Genomic DNA, 17,057 nt, shown 5'->3' with positions numbered 1-17,057 from the left:
TTGTACCCTGGTTTGTTATTGTTTGAGGGGAAGAAAGTATGTCCCAGGAATGTGCAAAATGCTTGCATGTAAATACCAACTCTCAGGACTGAGAAGTGATTGACATGATAGAGCATAATGTAAATAAACTTTACTGCACACACCCACACACAGGCCACGCACAGAGTATAAATATATATTTTTAAAAGATACAACTATGTTTAAAACTTATGGGATATATATCTTCATATTTTTATCTGTTGATATATGGAAAAATAGCTAGATAAAAAGATAAATCTAAACTCTGAATAAAACCATGTGGTTTTACAGGTTTATAACTTTAACTCACAATGGTTAATGCATATTGACTATCATGTGTCATAACACATCTCAGGAATGATCATGACCCCCCATAAAGTTGTGAAATGTGAGATACAGTATGTTTTTGTTGTTCCCGCCCTTCTGATACCTTCTCTTCTCCCACACTTGGACTGTTGCCGTGACCTAATTTTCTAAGGACCTGAGCCTCTGGAGTTTCCCACTCCACCACCCTCCCCAGGACTATCAGATCCACACTGGTTGGTCCTCCAAGTCCATTTTCCATTGTTGTCACTCAGTCACATGGAATTGGTTGCCTCTCCCTGTACAAATCTTATTAGCACTTTGACTACTCCCCAAGGTGACTTTTGTGCCTTCCCAGGTAAATAACAACCCTTTTAAATATGGGAATGAAATTAGCAAAAACCACAGGATCTACCTGCCCCTTTTACCAAGATAACCTTGATTTCAGCAGTACCTTTGCTTTGTGATCTAGCTCAAAAGAGTGATTAGTGATGAGACTTTTTGACCAGGTGAGGGGAGATGGGAGGATATTTGTTATTGTTGGATTCTTCTGGCAGCCTGCTAGCATAGACTTGATCACTGAGACCACTTGGAACACCATGCATGCCCCAGAGCAAGCCTACCTTCTACATAACTGAAGTTCTTGGAACTTCACTAAGTAAATATAGTGCATCATAGTGTGCTAAAATTGTTTTGTACTAAAAAATTATTCACTTTTAACCAGACATCTTGCACTTTACCTGGCAATCCTCCACAGAGACATTTTGTAGTAGCAATATCTTTCTTTCCTCTTAGACTGTGGGTTCCTTTATGGTAGGAATGGAGTAATTCATACTTGAACAGTCAGCCCCTAAAGCAATGTCTGAAGTTTCTCCTATGTTGGAAGTTTCTCCTATGGCTCTTTCTTGCTTATTACTTCAGGTACAATCTCCTCTGCTAGGAAATCAGTGTTTCCCATAGTCTGATTCCACTCAATCTGCTCAAATTTAATTCACACTGTTTTTATAGCACATGATATCTGCTTTTCACTTCCACCTCCACCTCCATGCACATCAATTTTTCTCCTGGCTTGTCCTCCTCGATTAACTACACATCTCTAGGAAACCTTCTCTGCCTACTCCAGCTCATGTTAATGCTTTCTTTAAGCTCTCAGCACGTTTCTAGTTTATATCTACACTTTTTGCTAATGGTAGCAAAAAATTTTCTTCCTAGGTGGAAACTCACATGAGCAATCATCAATCCCCATTATAACTCTTAGAAAAGTTACAGCATTTTTACGATAATTCATGGGAAAAACAAGATAAAGGCTCAATTCCTTAATACTTAGAGGTACTCCTGAATAAACATTCCAGACAGATTTGAAATTTGTTATTACATGGCTGTAATCAATTCCTGAAGCAACAGCAAATGGCATCATTAGCTCTGCACATTCAAACTAGTGTTCAGAGGCTGTGTATATTAGTGAGAACTGGTAGTAATACTCCAAATACATTCAGAACTCAATTTTGTATGTGATAAGATTTCTTTAAATATTTAAGCTGAAATACTATTTTAGAACCAAGAACAGGACACAGGAGTACACACTGTACGGATAACCTACATCAAATGGTTCCTAAGAATAAGGTATAATTCCAGAACTTGACTTTCAGTGCCTTACAGTGGATTCCTAAAAGACTCCAAATTGGGTCTCACATAAGTAGAAAAACGTACTTATGCCTAAAGGATATATAAATGAAAAGCTCAGAAAAGCACACAGATTTTCAGGGCTCTGGGCAGTCAGCCTCATGGAGGATACCCGTTGTCTTATCTTTTTCACTTAGGCTTCAGATTAATTCAACAAACATTTAGGGTACACTGACTGACTATTTTGCCTTTGTGCTAGGAGCTGGGTTAGAATGATGAATAACGCGAACTCCCTGCCATCAAGGAGTTCAGTCTAGTTAGAGAGACCACTATAGAAACAAGCAACACGGCGTGACATTTCCAGCTCTGAGGCAGCAGAACGCAGGTGTTATAGTTCTTTTGTATATCCATCAACCACGCAATTAAAAAAATCTTTCCATGCGACCCTGTTCGAGAAGGTACTGGGGTAGTGCCCTCTGGGAGGAACATTCACGGAGTTGAAAGTTCCTCCAAGCAGCTGTGCACAGCACGACAGTTTGATTGGAGCCTGAGGAGGGGGCAGCGTCTCACTGGTCACAATCAGGGCTGGAGATTATTTGCAGTCAACTGCCCCAGAGGTAATGGGGTTTGGAACTACTTTGGTGATTTGGTAAAAAGAAAGAAAACCGAGAGGGGAACCCAGCCTACCCAGGAGCCCCCACCACTTGCTGATTGGACCCACTTAGCATCTGCAGGAAGGACAACAATAAAATGAAAAAAAAAAATTTTTTTTTTCCAGGGGTGAACCCCAAAGGTCAATCTCTGGCTGTGCGGGACAATGGGGGTCTGGCCTCCTCTTCTCTTCCAGAAGGGTGAAGGAGTCTTAATGAAGAGACATTTTCTCCACGAAGATTCTAAACCCCAGCGGGTTCCACTAACTCCAGAGCAGCGAAGCCACGGGCAGGGACCTAGGGAGGCGGGGGGAGGGGTGTCGCTATGTAAAACGCTACTCTGGGACCGAGACTCTGAGCAACAGCCGTACCCCTGCACCCCTCCGCCCGTCGCGCGCGACCCCGGGCCCGCTGCACGCTCCCAGCCGCGCGGTGCTGCGCCCCCGCCCCCGCCGAGCCGTGGCGCGCACACCCGGGCCGGAGCGCGCCCCCGGCACTCGGCATCGCCGCGCTCGGAGCGCTCAGACCTCGGCCGCAGCCGGCAGAGGAGACCAACTCCCGCGCGCCCGCCCGCATGCGCCTCGGGTAGCGGCACCGGGTTCCCGCGACCACCGCGCGTCCTGCTTCCAATTATTCCCGTCTCCCTCTCAGTCCCTCTGCTGGCGCTCGCTCTCTCTCTCACTCTCTCTTTTTCAGACACACTCACACACGCACACACACACACACACAATCTCACACCAATCTATACACTGGAGAAGAAAACACTTCCTTCGCGCCTCCTCCCTCCCCACCCCAAGAAGCTGAGCAGCCTCGTGGTGGGGGCCCCCCGGACCGTCTGGAAATGCTAATCCTAAAGCGCTTCCTCGCTTGTGTCCAGCTCTTCTGTGTTTGCCGCCTGGGTGAGTGATCCGACCTCATGGGGTTTCATCTCCGGGATCGTTTGGGACGCGGTGCGGGGGGATTGGAGCGCCTTAGGTGCTTGCTGCCGCCGCCGCCATCTAGCAAGGAGGGGAAACGCACGGTGGGCTGGGGATCCCACGGAGCTGGCGGCGCCGCGATGGGTGTTAGCGGCTTGGGAGAACGCACCCCCACCCCCCCACACCTCGCACCTCCGCCACCTTCTGTCCGCCCGCGGGGTGCTGGGCCAGAAGAGAGAGGCTTCTCATTCTCGGTTGCTGTCCGCACAGGTCTTGTCTCTCCTGTTTTGCAAAGTGTGAAAAGAGCCTGTTAGATACACAGAAGAGAACTACAGCCAAGGTGCGGGGCTACGTCTTAGATAATGTTTGCTTTTAGATTCATTATGAGCTTGAATGAAAAATACACGTGCCCTATGCGAGTTACACACACACACACACACACACACACACACACACTCCCAAAAGGTAGTAACAGGAACAAGCACCAACCTGACTTTTCAGTGTTTTCCAGTACTTCTAATTTAGTCACATTCAAGTCTGGGCAGTTAGGTTAAAAAAAAAAAAGTTTCAGTCAAAATTTCTTTCAATGTTCTGCCACTGCTGCCAAAGTCAGAGGAAAGCTGCAGGTTGATGTATTTATTCATGGATTCGTCTTTCCTCCACCACCTTCCAGGTTACACATTGAGTAGTGAAATTGCGCTTTGAAACAGCCAGTCAGAATTATTTACCTGGAATGCAGATTCAAGTGTTCCATTTATTTTCCAGAAGGATTGTAATATTGGATTTTGACATTTTATTTAAAAAAAATCTTTTTTCCTTCATGAAGATTTTCTATTACGATGGACTATAATAGGTTTGGAGGTATTGACCTGAAAGTTAGAAAATGTATCTTAACTTGTGAATACACATATTTTTCACTCTTTTCAGTTCGAGGATCCCAGTTTGTTTGTTTTTTTAATTTTAGATTATTCATTGTAGATATTAACCTACATTTTTATTCAATATAGATGGTAGTGCTCTTGGCACAGTAACCTTTACAAGGAGAAATCATCCTCATGGTCTAACTATTGAGAGTTACATTTCAAATGTGGTGATAATTGCCAAAAGCCCCCCTACCCCCGGCCACACAGATACATGGACATAATTTAAATTCTGAAAGCTTTACAAAAATACTCAGGGGTGATGTGATACACAAGGTTGACATTTAAGACTAGCAGGAGAATCTGGTCCTGGTTTCTCTAAAACCAGAGTTGAATCTGGGGTGTTGGCAGGGGGAGTGGGGAAGACATTTTTTGAAAGTGCTATACATGTCAAATACACACCTGTTGAATCTGCATTTCTGTTATAGATCTGTTTTAACAAGGAAGCCAGATCCTTTTGTTACTTGGAATATTATTTAAAATAAATCTCACCATAGTACAGAGATAAACCAGAGAATATTGCTTTGTATGCCATCCAAACCACTGCTTTGAATATATTGTGAATTTTTAAAAAATTGAATTATAATTTGCATAGCACACAGCTCATCTTTTTCAAGTGTACAGTTCAGTGGGTTTTAATGTATGGACAAAGTTGTACAACCATCACCACTACCTAATTACAGAACATTTTAACCACCCGGAAAAGAAAATCCATTAACAGTCATTCCTTATTCTCTCTGACCCCAGCCCTGGCAACCGCTAAGCTTTCTCTTTTTGTAGATTGGCCTATTGAGCATTTTCATATAAATAGAATCATACAGTATGTGGCCTTTGGTATCTGACTTCATTCACTTAGCATAATGTTTTCAGAATTCATCCCTGTTGTAACCTGTATCTGTACTTCATTCCTTTTTGTGGCTGAATGATATTCCATTCCAGTGTTCCATGGTTTGCAAAGGCTTTCTCAATAAAGCATTATTTATAACCTATTATTTTTGGTTATACAGATTTTGATTTATTGGTGTTTTCTTTAATGCTTTGATGATATAAAATTTAACTGTAAAGAATTAAATTGTTTAATAGTATCACAAGTTTATGTAATGATATTGCATATAAGCCTGTATTAGAACTCAAAATATGCTTTTGTGTGTGTGTGTGTGTGTGTGTGTGTGTGTGTGTGAGAGAGACTGACAGGTGACAACTTTTGTATCCCTTTCCATTTTAACAAAGTTGACCTCTTACATTGTTACCCACATGTTGACCAAGGGGCCTTGTCAACCTCAAATCAGATGACTATCTTGATTTCAGGGTAATATGTTTTGAAACACTGAAGCATATTATCTACAAATAAAATATGCAGCCTCCATTTCAATTATTTTCCCCTCAACAATTACTGTGGTATTTGTAGATATATTTATTGCTCATCTTCAGTGTCCCTGGGGCCCATGAGGTAGCCTGGTAGAGGTAATAAATGCTCAGGAAAGGTCTGTCAACTGAGAGGTACCCTGTTGGATGGCCTCTCCAATACAGTTTATTTATTTATTTTATTTATTTATTTGACAGAGAGAGATCACAAGTAGGCAGAGAGAGAGGGGGAAGCACACCCCCCGCTAAGCAGAGAGCCTGATGTGGGGCTGGATCCCAGGACCCTGAGATCTTGACCTGAGCCGAAGGCAGCGGCTTAATCCACTGAGCCACCCAGGTGCCCCTCCAATATAGTTTAAATGAACGTTAGGCTGCCATGCTTATCATTGTCCTGGAACGAGTTGCAGCTTTCACTAAGGTGTTCATTGTTAGCAATTAATAATGAGTTAGCAATTAATGACTTTACCACTTTCTGTGTTTAAAATATCCTGATGTTTTGAACTGGACATATAGACCAATTGTTTCTTTCAAATAACTCTCCAAACAGAAAAAAAAATAATTAAATTATTTGGACTGGCACAAATCCTTTCTTTCCAAATTAACATCAAGGATAACTGGAGACTAAAGAGGAACAAAATTATTTTTGTTTTTGTGGGTGGGGTTAAATGTATTTTGGGTTCATCTGTTTGGGTAATTCTGTCAGGATTGGCCTGTGGCCTCAACACTCTGCCAGAATGAGCTAGATCATGGATCTCACACTTGAGTAGGCATCAGAATCACCAGGAGAACTTATTAAAACACGGATTTAGGAACCCACTCTTTAGAGCTTCTGATTCGGTGGGGTGAGGCCTCAGAATCTCATTGTCTAACAGATGCTTAGGATATGGTCATGCTGTTGGTCCAAGTCCATACTTTGACAACTGCTGAGCTACTTTGCATTTAAATCTTAACAACGTTTCTGGATTACTAACAAGGTTTTATAGTGGACTTGATTTCTGATACCAAACTTAATAATATTTTTAAAAATTCTATGAGTTAGACAACACTGAATGTTATTCAGCTCAAGGCGATGCTGAATCAGAGAGGGAGAAATTGAAGATGACTACAGGATAATTCCCTAAGGGAATTTCAGCCTTCTCTAGAATAATTAAGAGGTTTTCTACTAGGTGGAGAACTAATATAATGGCATTGCAACTCTCAGTATTTAATCTTGACCCACTGAACAGGTAATAGGAAAAACTGCAGTGGCTTTCCTGTAAGGAGGCTTAACTATGAGTCATAGAGGAGAGGTAGGTGTTTTAAGAGCTTTTAAGGAACAGTTTCTTTCAACTAATGAGAATTCAGCACTTTGAATTAAGTGAGTTATAACCTTGCAAGGTACACTAAATTTAAGTGTTTAAACACTGTTGTGAAATACGTAATGAATCAGATTCTGAACTTTTAGGTCATATCTTAAACTGCTTTAAGGAACACATTAACTACAAATTATACCCAATTCTTTTGCAAGAATTAATTGCTTAATTTGTCCTGAGTATGGAAGCAGGAGAATCCAAAATGTTGTGACTCTCAGCTTGGTCTGTTTATTCTCTGAAAACAAATTGTAACCAGGAATAGAAAATATTCATGCTTTTTCTCCCCAAATAATAACTAGTCTCCATTCAGAAAATTAATTACTTTTGATTTGCAGAGTAGCAATTTTCTTTATTTCATCTGTCTCTCCTTTTTATGTAGACTGTACTTGCTTTCACTTAGGGAAGTTTGCCAGGATAAATCATTTCATTGACGAATTCATTTATGTTCTCATGTCTGCACTAAATATTTGGGAACGTGCTTAAAATTTTATGTTGTGGGAATTTTGCTTCTGGCAGAAATTCAGGTTTTTCTGGAAACATGATCTGTGTTTCCCCATTCCCCTTACTACAACAAGCTTTGAATTCTGTCTAACCTGGTAGCTTTGCTTGACCACCCGTTTACCAACTGTTCAGACTGTGGTATGGAAACGGAACCCTCTCGTTCAAAACCAGAGGATCTCAAAAGAAGGGCTTGATCAAGAAGAGGAGCTTGTGTTTTATTTCCATTTACCATCTACTCAGTGTTTGCCAGGTGCTGAATATTTTATGTACAATTTTCTCATTTCATTCTCCTCCAGACTGTTGGAGGTAGGTGTCTTCATTTTACACATTTTATGGCTGAGGAAAGTGAAACACAGAAAAGTCAAATGACTTAGCTAATTTCACACAGCCTATCTTAGCCTATGCATTCCTTCCAACTCTCAAGCCTGAACCTTTTTCTCTTTTCTTTCCTAGGAGACCAGTTTCCTGTTTGGAATTTATTAGCTTGCTTCCTAAGAGATGTGATGCTACATTGCCCACTCCATGGGCTTTCTTGCAGTTCTCTATTCATGATTTTCTTCGTGTGCTCCCATATTATGTTTTTCCCCCTTTAAAAAACAAAAAACCGGGGCGCCTGGGTGGCTCAGTGGATTAAGCTGCTGCCTTCGGCTCAGGTCATGATCTCAGGGTCCTGGGATCGAGACCCGCATCGGGCTCTCTGCTCCACTGGGCGCCTGCTTCCTCCTCTCTCTCTGCCTGCCTCTCTGCCTACTTGTGATCTCTCTCTCTGTCAAATAAATAAAATAAAATCTTTAAAACAAACAAACAAAAAACCAAAACTAAGGCATAATTTACTCTAGAAAGTGTACCATCTTGAAAGTTCTGACAAGTGTGTGCAGTCACTTAACCACCCGGATCCAGATGTAGCACGTTCCTGTCCATACTACTATTGTTGCGCATTTACTGAGTGCCTGACGTCAGCTAGGCAGTAAAAATTAAGCAGTCTTAACATTCATCATGCCTCCAGTCCAGCTGATCTGATTCAATTTCCACAGTGAAAACCCTCCTTAAATCTCACTTTTAAGATACTTTCTACATTTAGAACTAGTTGAGAATAACAGGCTTTCTGAAATATATCTTAATGTGTTAAATATCTTAACTTTCAAATATTTTAGAACGTTTCCCACTTCATCAAGAAAGCCCGTGGTGAAAGTCAAAGTCAATTTAAACAAGACATAGGCATGTTTAGATTGCGCTTTCAACTTTTAATGTTTTATTGGGAGTGAGCCCTAGCAGCAGTTTCAGGTTACGAAGGAAATCAGTTTTTATCCACGTTTGTAATTCTTCTGAGACATGTATAACATACTGTATAAGCATTAAGGGCAAAATTATTTGATCATATTTCAAAATCCTAAAATACTTATATTTTGGAACTATGATTTCTAATGCCATAGCCACTAGGCATATGTGACAGTTCAATTTTAAGTTTATTAAAGTAAGTTAATTCAGTTCCTCATTCACACTAGCCACATTTCAAGTGCTCCGTGGTCACACGTGGCTCATGGCCACTGCATGGTGTGGAGAACATTTCTATCACTGCAGAACATCAATTGAATAGCTGTTTTAGAATCACAAAAAAGTGGATAAAATGTTGAGTGTTAGTACTGACAAGAAGTTGTCAACAACTAAAAATGCTTCTAAAGTCATTAAAATTATTTAAAGTGTTGCATTACTTTTGTCCTGTATTGTGTCAGCCATATAAGAACCCCAGAGAGGTCCTGGTGGCCTTGGGTAGAGAGCAGCATAGATGAAGAAAATTCCATGACCTCTTGGTGGTCTTTATGGAGTTCAGGACTGAGGGTTCTATCCTCACAGCTCATGTCCCATAATTTGTTCTAGCATTCACTGTATTGTTTTTGTGGTATCTGTCTGTCTCCCGCTCTAGACTAGCTCCATGAGGGCAAAGACTTTATTTCACTCATCTTTGGACTTAGCATTCTTGGCTTTAGCACCTACAGACCGTGCTTAATAAATCTTTAATGCACAAGGTCATAGAGAAGTCTGTGAAGCTTCTTAGCAGTACTTTTTTGCTGTTGGGATCAGCCAGTTTCCTCTGGTCTTTCCTGCTTCTGATTCTTATTATGATCTTTGAGTTAGGTCAGCATTCACCTTGACCCATCCATCTTTAATGCCCCTTCTAATGGCACCAGGGCTTCTCTTTCTTTGATTGTGCCATGAATGCACGTGAGTATCACATAGATTCGGTAACTCTCTTCATGGAAAATAAAGTCCCCATGATTGATACTGCATGTGTAGTGGCAGGAGCAATTTTGACATTTAATTATAGATGTCTTGGTACCGGTGAAGCTTGGCTCTGTCCCAGGGGGCAGGGCATCAGGTCAGTGTATGTGTGCACACATGTTCACCTGTTAGGGAGGATAAGATAGTGGGGGTAAAGGGTGGTCAGTATGAGAAACGAAGTGTCTTGAATCCATGCAGACTATATTTTTAGTCATTCAACTGCCCAAGACAGTTCTGGAAACTGGACAAGGGACAGGAAGTGCAGTTTTATCATGTGGCTATGCATGCTTTTAGAATGTGTCTGTAGTTTTATCATTAATCACGGAGATGATGTGCTGTGCCTAGCTTAGCCCCACACGTGGATGTTCAACAAATATTTGAATTGAGTTGAATGCAAACGGGACAGATAATGGGATGAGTTAGAAATCCTCACAGGAGTTAAAAACAGAAAAAAGACTTGCTCTTTTATTAGGATATTTGCTTTATTTTCTCTCACTCACCATCCTTCTTTTCTTTTGGGGGATTGTGTATGTGTATCCTTTCTCTTTTGTACCTTCGCTTTCTTTAAGTGTGAATCCAAGATTTAAAAAAAACAGTAACACTCCACATTGCTCAGCATCTTGATGAAGAGTTTGATAAAGAGGAGACTGATACTATTTGATTCCATTATTTAAAAATATTTTTACTGTGTTAATATAATTTGGGGAGCTTTGTAATTGACATAATTTTTTTTCTTTTGGTTTCTATATATTGACTGAAGTAATCTCTACACCCAGCCTGTGGCTTGAATTTACGACCCTGAGATCAATAGCATGTTCTTCTGATGGAGCCAGCTGGGCATCCGAGTAGTTAATACAATTTTTTTTTTTTTTAAATTATGGTCTCCTACTCTTTTTTTAAAAGATTTTATTTATTTATTTGACAGACAAAGATCACAAGTAGGCAGAGAAGCAGGCAGAGAGAGAGGGGGAAGCAGGCTCCCTGCCAAGCAGAGAGCCCGATGTGGGGCTCGATCTCAGGACCCTGAGATCATGACCTGAGCTGAAGGCAGAGGCTTTAACCACTGAGTCACCCAGGCACCCCAGTTAATACAATTTTTAAAGTATGGGTTAACATTTCTTTCTTCCTAAAAATTCTAATATGTTAAAGTGGGCAGGTTGCTTTGGGTTCTTTGGGGTTTTTCCTTCTGATGCTTGGCAGAGATATTAGAGTAAATTCAGTTATTCAGGGTCCTCGTTAATGTGAACCTTCTGGTCTCATTCAGTAAGCATGGGTCAATTTATGTACGCATTGACAAAAGATAAAGCTTTTACAAGTTTCCTTGGAAATATAGTCTTCATATATTTGTAAAGAATAATTTATTAATAAGCAACAAAGAAGGATTTTCTATTAAAATATCGATAACAATGACTACAGATACCTTTCCACTCTTGGAGCATTATTCTGTGCTTTTCTTTCGCTGCCTTCCCTGTTAACATTTACTCCACAATTTTTCTGTTCTTTCACCGTCACTGACTGGACCGCTTGTTTCTTAAATTCTGAAGCTGTAATATATTTAACTCAAGATAGGGCTTGATTCTAGACCTTTCCTCTGAAGTGATCAACTCAGTACCATGAGTAGGAATATGTTGCCATTTTAAAATGAACTTTTTTGGAATGCCTGGGTGGCTCTGTCAGTTAAGCATCTGCCTTTGGCTCAGGTCATGATCCTGGGGTCCTGGGATTGAGCCCCGTATTGGGTACCGGTTCAGTGGGGAGCCTGCTTCTCCCTCTCCCTCTGCCTGCCACTCACCCTGCTTGTGCTTTCTCTCTCTCTTTCTCTTTCTGACAAATAAATAAATACATCTTTAAAAGAAAATTAAATAAAATGACTTCTGTTTAAACAGAGATTGTGATCACCACCGGAGTCCTGATTGTGTGGTTAGCATAGCAAAATCCTGCCCAGATATAAAGAACTTTCTAGATTTTCTCATGGTTTTCAATCACATTGTCATCAGAAAATTGAAAAGTGATTTCCATAGGGACATTTTCACCCTCTTGGATTTCTGGAATGGGATATATAAAAGTGGCATTCCCCCGATACATGACGTGTACAGACTCTTGGTCTGCCCATAGGAGCATACTGTACATGCAGTCTGGTTGTTGTGTTTGTTTCAATGCAAAAAAACAAACTGATAATCACTGCTCTCGTCAGTGGTTCACAGTCCTGGCTGTACTTTGGAATTATCTGGTGTCATGAACTGAACGTTTGTGTCCCTCCCAACACTCCTGTTTTGAAGTCCTACGACCCAGTGTGCCTGGTGTTTGGAGGTGGGGCCTGTGGGAAGTAATTAGCTTTAGATGAGGTTATGAGAGTGGAGTCCCCATGGTAGAATTTGTTTCCTTGTAAGAAGAGAGAGACCAGAGCTTGCTTTCTCTGTTTCATGTGAGAACAGAGGGAGAAGGTAGGCATCCATAAGCCAGGAAGAGCTAGCCCCTTGATTTTGGACTTCTTAGCTCTACAACTGTGAAAAAATGAACATTGTTTAAGCCACTCAGCGTACGGTATTTTGTTATAGCAGACCAGGCTGACCCTGTACCTGGGAAACTTTTAAAACATACTGATGTCTAGGCTCCACCCTGGATCAAGTATATGTGTGAGTGCAGAGCCCAGACACGAATATATCTTTTGAAACTTCCCAGGTGATTACAGAGTACAGCCAAAGTCTGAAAAACCACCATTCTAGGTCAGCCTCATGATACTGCTAATCTTAGTTCATTTGTCTTAAGGTAGAGATACTGGCAAGTTTCGTGCTGTCCTAAAACAAAGCTAGTGCCACAGGACAAAGGCCCTGGAAGATTTCCCATCCCTCTCTCCTCTTCTTAAGGCAGTTTCAGTTTCAGGGTAACCTTAGAAGGAGGAGTATGGACTACAGTGGTTGACCTCATAGCCCTTGCAAGCCAGAGAAACTTCAAGAGACCAGGCATTCTTGGAGTTGGTCCAAAGATGGGAGTCTCTCAGGAGCTGGGACGATAACCGAACCAGCCTCTGAGTTGGGAGGCAGTAGGCGTTTATCAGGACGTGGGCACATGACAGCTTTTATTTTGTCAATGATGCATATTCTTGTTGTCCCCTTGTCTTGTTTATTCTCTTACTCCATGTAGAATCTGTTAGAAGCAGAGGCATTTTCGGTTATGTAGGAGATACAAGATTTAACTGCATTCTGGGAAGGTTTCTAGGAGGAGATGGGGTTGGAGGCAGACCCTGCAGGGTGGCTGGGTAGGGCGTTAGTAGGGTGGAAGGCATGGAAGGGCATTAGTGGCAAAAATAACAGTATACACAGAAGCATGGACGGAGATGAGGGTGCTGTTTAGAAGGAGGCAAAATTGGGAGACGTATACCAGCGGATAAGTATCAAATAGTAGGAACGATTTCCCATGGCTAATTGAAGGGTTTGGAGTTTGGAATTTATCCAGTACATAGTGGGAGACTCTTGAAGTGTTTTGAGTCATGGGATGACTTGAGTTGGTCTCTTTATTTTAGGAAGATAACTGAAGTATCAGTATAGGAGGACTTAGAGCAGCAAGACTGGGTTTCGGGAAGCTCAATTAAAAGGCTTTCACAGTGTGGCAGTCAAAGGGAAATGCGATGGATCATTTGGAGGTAAAATAGTATCATCCTCTTTATATAACACTTCAGTGCTTAACAGGTACTTTGAAATGCATTGACCTCATTTGAGATAAGTGAAGTTGGTGTAGTTGCTGGGAGTTGGTGGCACTCTCGGGAGAGTGGGTCATGGGTAGTCTTCAAGGGAGTGTCTTCCCTGGAAAGGTGAGGGTGTAGCAGGGACCACTTAGGGTCAAAGAAATAATCCAGGAAGGGAAAGTAGAGGCAGGAAAGACGTGACAGTTCTACAGAAGTTGATCATTGGAAGGGAAGAAAAGAGAGAAATAGAGGCGGGTAGCTTGAAGATTGCTCATTTACTGAATGGTAGAACTCCAAACTTGTTACCAGAAGTTGTAGGATTTGAAGCTAAACATTTCTTCTTAACTGATTAACTCAGGGCCTTGAGAATTCACAAGAAGAAATAGTGCCACTTACAATGATCTGTTTTTATCTCTTTTAGTAGAGGTCATAGTGATAACACCACCAAAAAAAAAAAAAAAAAAAAAAAAAAAAACTCAACCTTTTTTCCCCTAAGGTTGAGAGGAATCTTGAGTATATTCACAGTGCCAGCCTAATTTTATCAAGTCTTATCAAAACTATTTACTTCACCTCTAAAATTCTTGTATTTGTGCTCTTAAAAATGAGCAGCAGTTACCACTGAGGCATTTCAGTCAGCTTCTGGCCAATAAATAGGCTTTCTTAATATCCACAATATCATATTCCCACTGCATAAACCGGTATGTTCGTAAATTGCCTGCAACTTGTGTTTTACGTAAAAGCAGTGCAATGAAAATAACCCACAGAATAGGCTTCCCAATTCTTAAAATTGATTTTAGCAATTTTTTCTAATCCGTGAAAAATGCAGTAGGATTTTGTTATCTACTCTATGTCTCTTAACGTATATTGAGGATATGTGAAGTGATAAATTAACAAATCATTAAATTTAAGAAAAGGGATAAAGTGGCAGTTGTCATGAATAAAAATGTTGACATAGATTAACTTGTGTAATGAAGACACATATCTATATTATGCTATATAGAAGTTGGATGCAAGACTTCTGTATTTAAGATATAGACCTAAATAGATTCTTAATGAGTAATATTTGGTTATGGTAGTTTCCTTTGCTGGCTTTCAGAGTGAGGAAATGACATGTGATCTGTATATATACCCACACACACATATGCATATATATGCATATATAATGCAAATATATATAACATATAAATAAAATATAAATATGTATTTAAGTATTTTTATATATTTACATGTATATATGCATATATTATTTATTGTATCTATATGCATATATATATACACATACATAAATAAGGATATATATGTATGTTTTTCTACATCTCGGTGCTTTTATGCTTTATTTTGAGCATTAAAAGATTAAATCCTTTGGGAAAATTCTTATTCTTAGTGGCGCGAATTGTCCTGGATATTTTTGACCTGACTTTTTCTTGCCTCCAGCATAAAGAAAGGAGAGGTGGAAGGTCTGCCTCTTCTGTGAGCTGAATGCAGTGCTGTCCCTCTCCGAAGAGGTCGAGTCTAGGTGAGATCAGTGAAACTTATTTCACCAGATGATAGAACAGCCACTGTGTGCTTAAAACTGTGCTTGGACTTCACTGGTTTTTTCTCTTTAAGGAGCTAATCTGGTTACAGATATTAAATGAACACTGGTGGGAGCACACCAGAATAGAGAATAATGAGGTAAATATTAGACTGTATGAATCAGATTTTAAGTCTTTGGGAAGTCGTTAGGAGAGGCCAGGATGTAAATTAGTCTTTAAAAGGTCTCTGTGAGCATATGAGCATCACTTCCACCTTTTGAACATGGAATGTTTACTGTTTCGTTCAATAATTGAAGCCTCTTTTGTGTTCTCTCTCACACATAACCCCCTTTTTTTTTGTTCCATGCAAAAACAAAAAGATACATCTACATTACTCATTTTAGATTATTCACTCAAAGAGAAGCTTGAATCCCCAAATTGGTTGGATTTTGCAGCTCTAATCTGAAATGCTTTTCATTCTCCTTGCTACCCTGCACTACCACTTTCAAAATAATACTGGAAGCAGCAAAACGTCCATGTAAAATGTGCAAGTTAAAACACTCCTCTTGTGTGTTCTGTTCAACACCTACTGCTATGAAAATGTCACATAATTTCCATAGTGGTATTCTGTCCCAAATTGAGGCTTAATTTTTGGTGGTGGCAGCAGCTGTTTTGTGACAAGGTAAACTCGTGGTGCTAATATTTCAAAGAATGACTCGATGTGCATATGATTCTTGGCTATAAGTCTATCAAAATGGGACAAGAATTTTGGACAGAGATGTCAGTGCTGTTTGCAACATGGATTCCTGGAAAGAAGCACAAAGGATGAAATGAAATCACTTTTAATTAGCCAAGAATGACTAGCACATGTTGCCCTGAAATCCCTTAAGACACAGCACAATCTGGGCGCCATCCATCCCACCAGAGAGATGGCATGGTCCGTCTCATCAGCCTTCTTTCTTGCCTGTGATTCCAATTTATTTTCTTCCCAACCTTTCATTGCATTTTAGCTATTTAGTATTCTTGGCAGAAGAAACCAACAAAACACAAGATGCTTCTTTGTTCCTCAGTAATTTATTCAAATTTTTATACTAACCCCTCTATCTCCCCCCCTCCCAAAAATGATAAAACAAAGTATTCCAGTTCCCTGTCTGGCAGGAGCTTTCCAAGGCTGCAGCTTCTCTCTCTCTCCTTCCCCTCTCCTCCCCCACCCACCCTTTACATTTTTTAATTAGAGTCTTACAGCATCTGTCAATTTGAAAAAACAAAACAACTTAGTTTTTACAAACATGGTGAAAGATTAAGTTGTATTAGACTCAATGGCATTCAAGCAGGTGAAGATTCAAAATTCTGTAGCCTGATAATCTCAGCACTAATGATAACGGCATTTAAAAACCCTTTTCCGGTGAGACAGCTTGGGTCTGCTCTGAATGCTGGCAGAGAAAGTATACCCCTATACACCCAGTTTTCCCTTAAAGATACATGGGGAGTACTGGGTTTTTGTTTTTGTTTTTGTTTTTTTCAGTGTGAGGTTTTGAGACTTTAGTACACAGTCTGCTGGAGATTTGTTTGGGTGACTGCATTACTGGAGAAAACACACTGAAAATAGGTCATCAAGAAAAGATTGATATAGACTTTCTTGTGTGGAAGTAATTATGCTTGCTTATTGCATTCTGCTTACAATCCAGTATGCCAGACTGTGCAGTTTCAGTGAGAAAATATGTTCACATATAATCCCAGTTAGGGTTTTTTAGACTGGAGTTTAAGGTCCCACTGTTTGACCTTCTTAAGATTCTACTGTGGTATTCAATAGTAAAGAATGGAGAGTTTTTGCATGTTATGTATGTTCTTGCTTAGTCACCTGTGAACCCTATACACACCTATCAGTTGATCAGAACACGTTGGAAAGTTGCACCTTATTAAATATCA

General features: G+C 40.4%; 1 protein-coding gene across 4 annotated transcripts in view; it reads left to right on the top strand.

Moving 5' to 3' along the window:
- The first annotated feature begins 3,093 nt into the window (after positions 1-3,093).
- The window catches only part of PTPRZ1 (protein tyrosine phosphatase receptor type Z1), a 181,579-nt gene continuing 167,615 nt past the window's right edge, over positions 3,094-17,057 (top strand). For all 4 annotated transcript variants that reach the window (XM_046021050.1, XM_046021049.1, XM_046021048.1 and 1 more), the window contains exon 1: positions 3,094-3,493. In XM_046021050.1, the coding sequence (XP_045877006.1) occupies positions 3,436-3,493 (58 nt within the window). In that variant the 5' untranslated portion in view covers positions 3,094-3,435. The remainder of the gene's footprint in view (positions 3,494-17,057) is intronic.

This window comes from Meles meles, chromosome 10 (assembly GCF_922984935.1).
Source record: "Meles meles chromosome 10, mMelMel3.1 paternal haplotype, whole genome shotgun sequence".
Classification (NCBI taxonomy): Eukaryota; Metazoa; Chordata; class Mammalia; order Carnivora; family Mustelidae; genus Meles; species Meles meles.
This window is presented reverse-complemented; position numbering and strand designations above follow the sequence as displayed.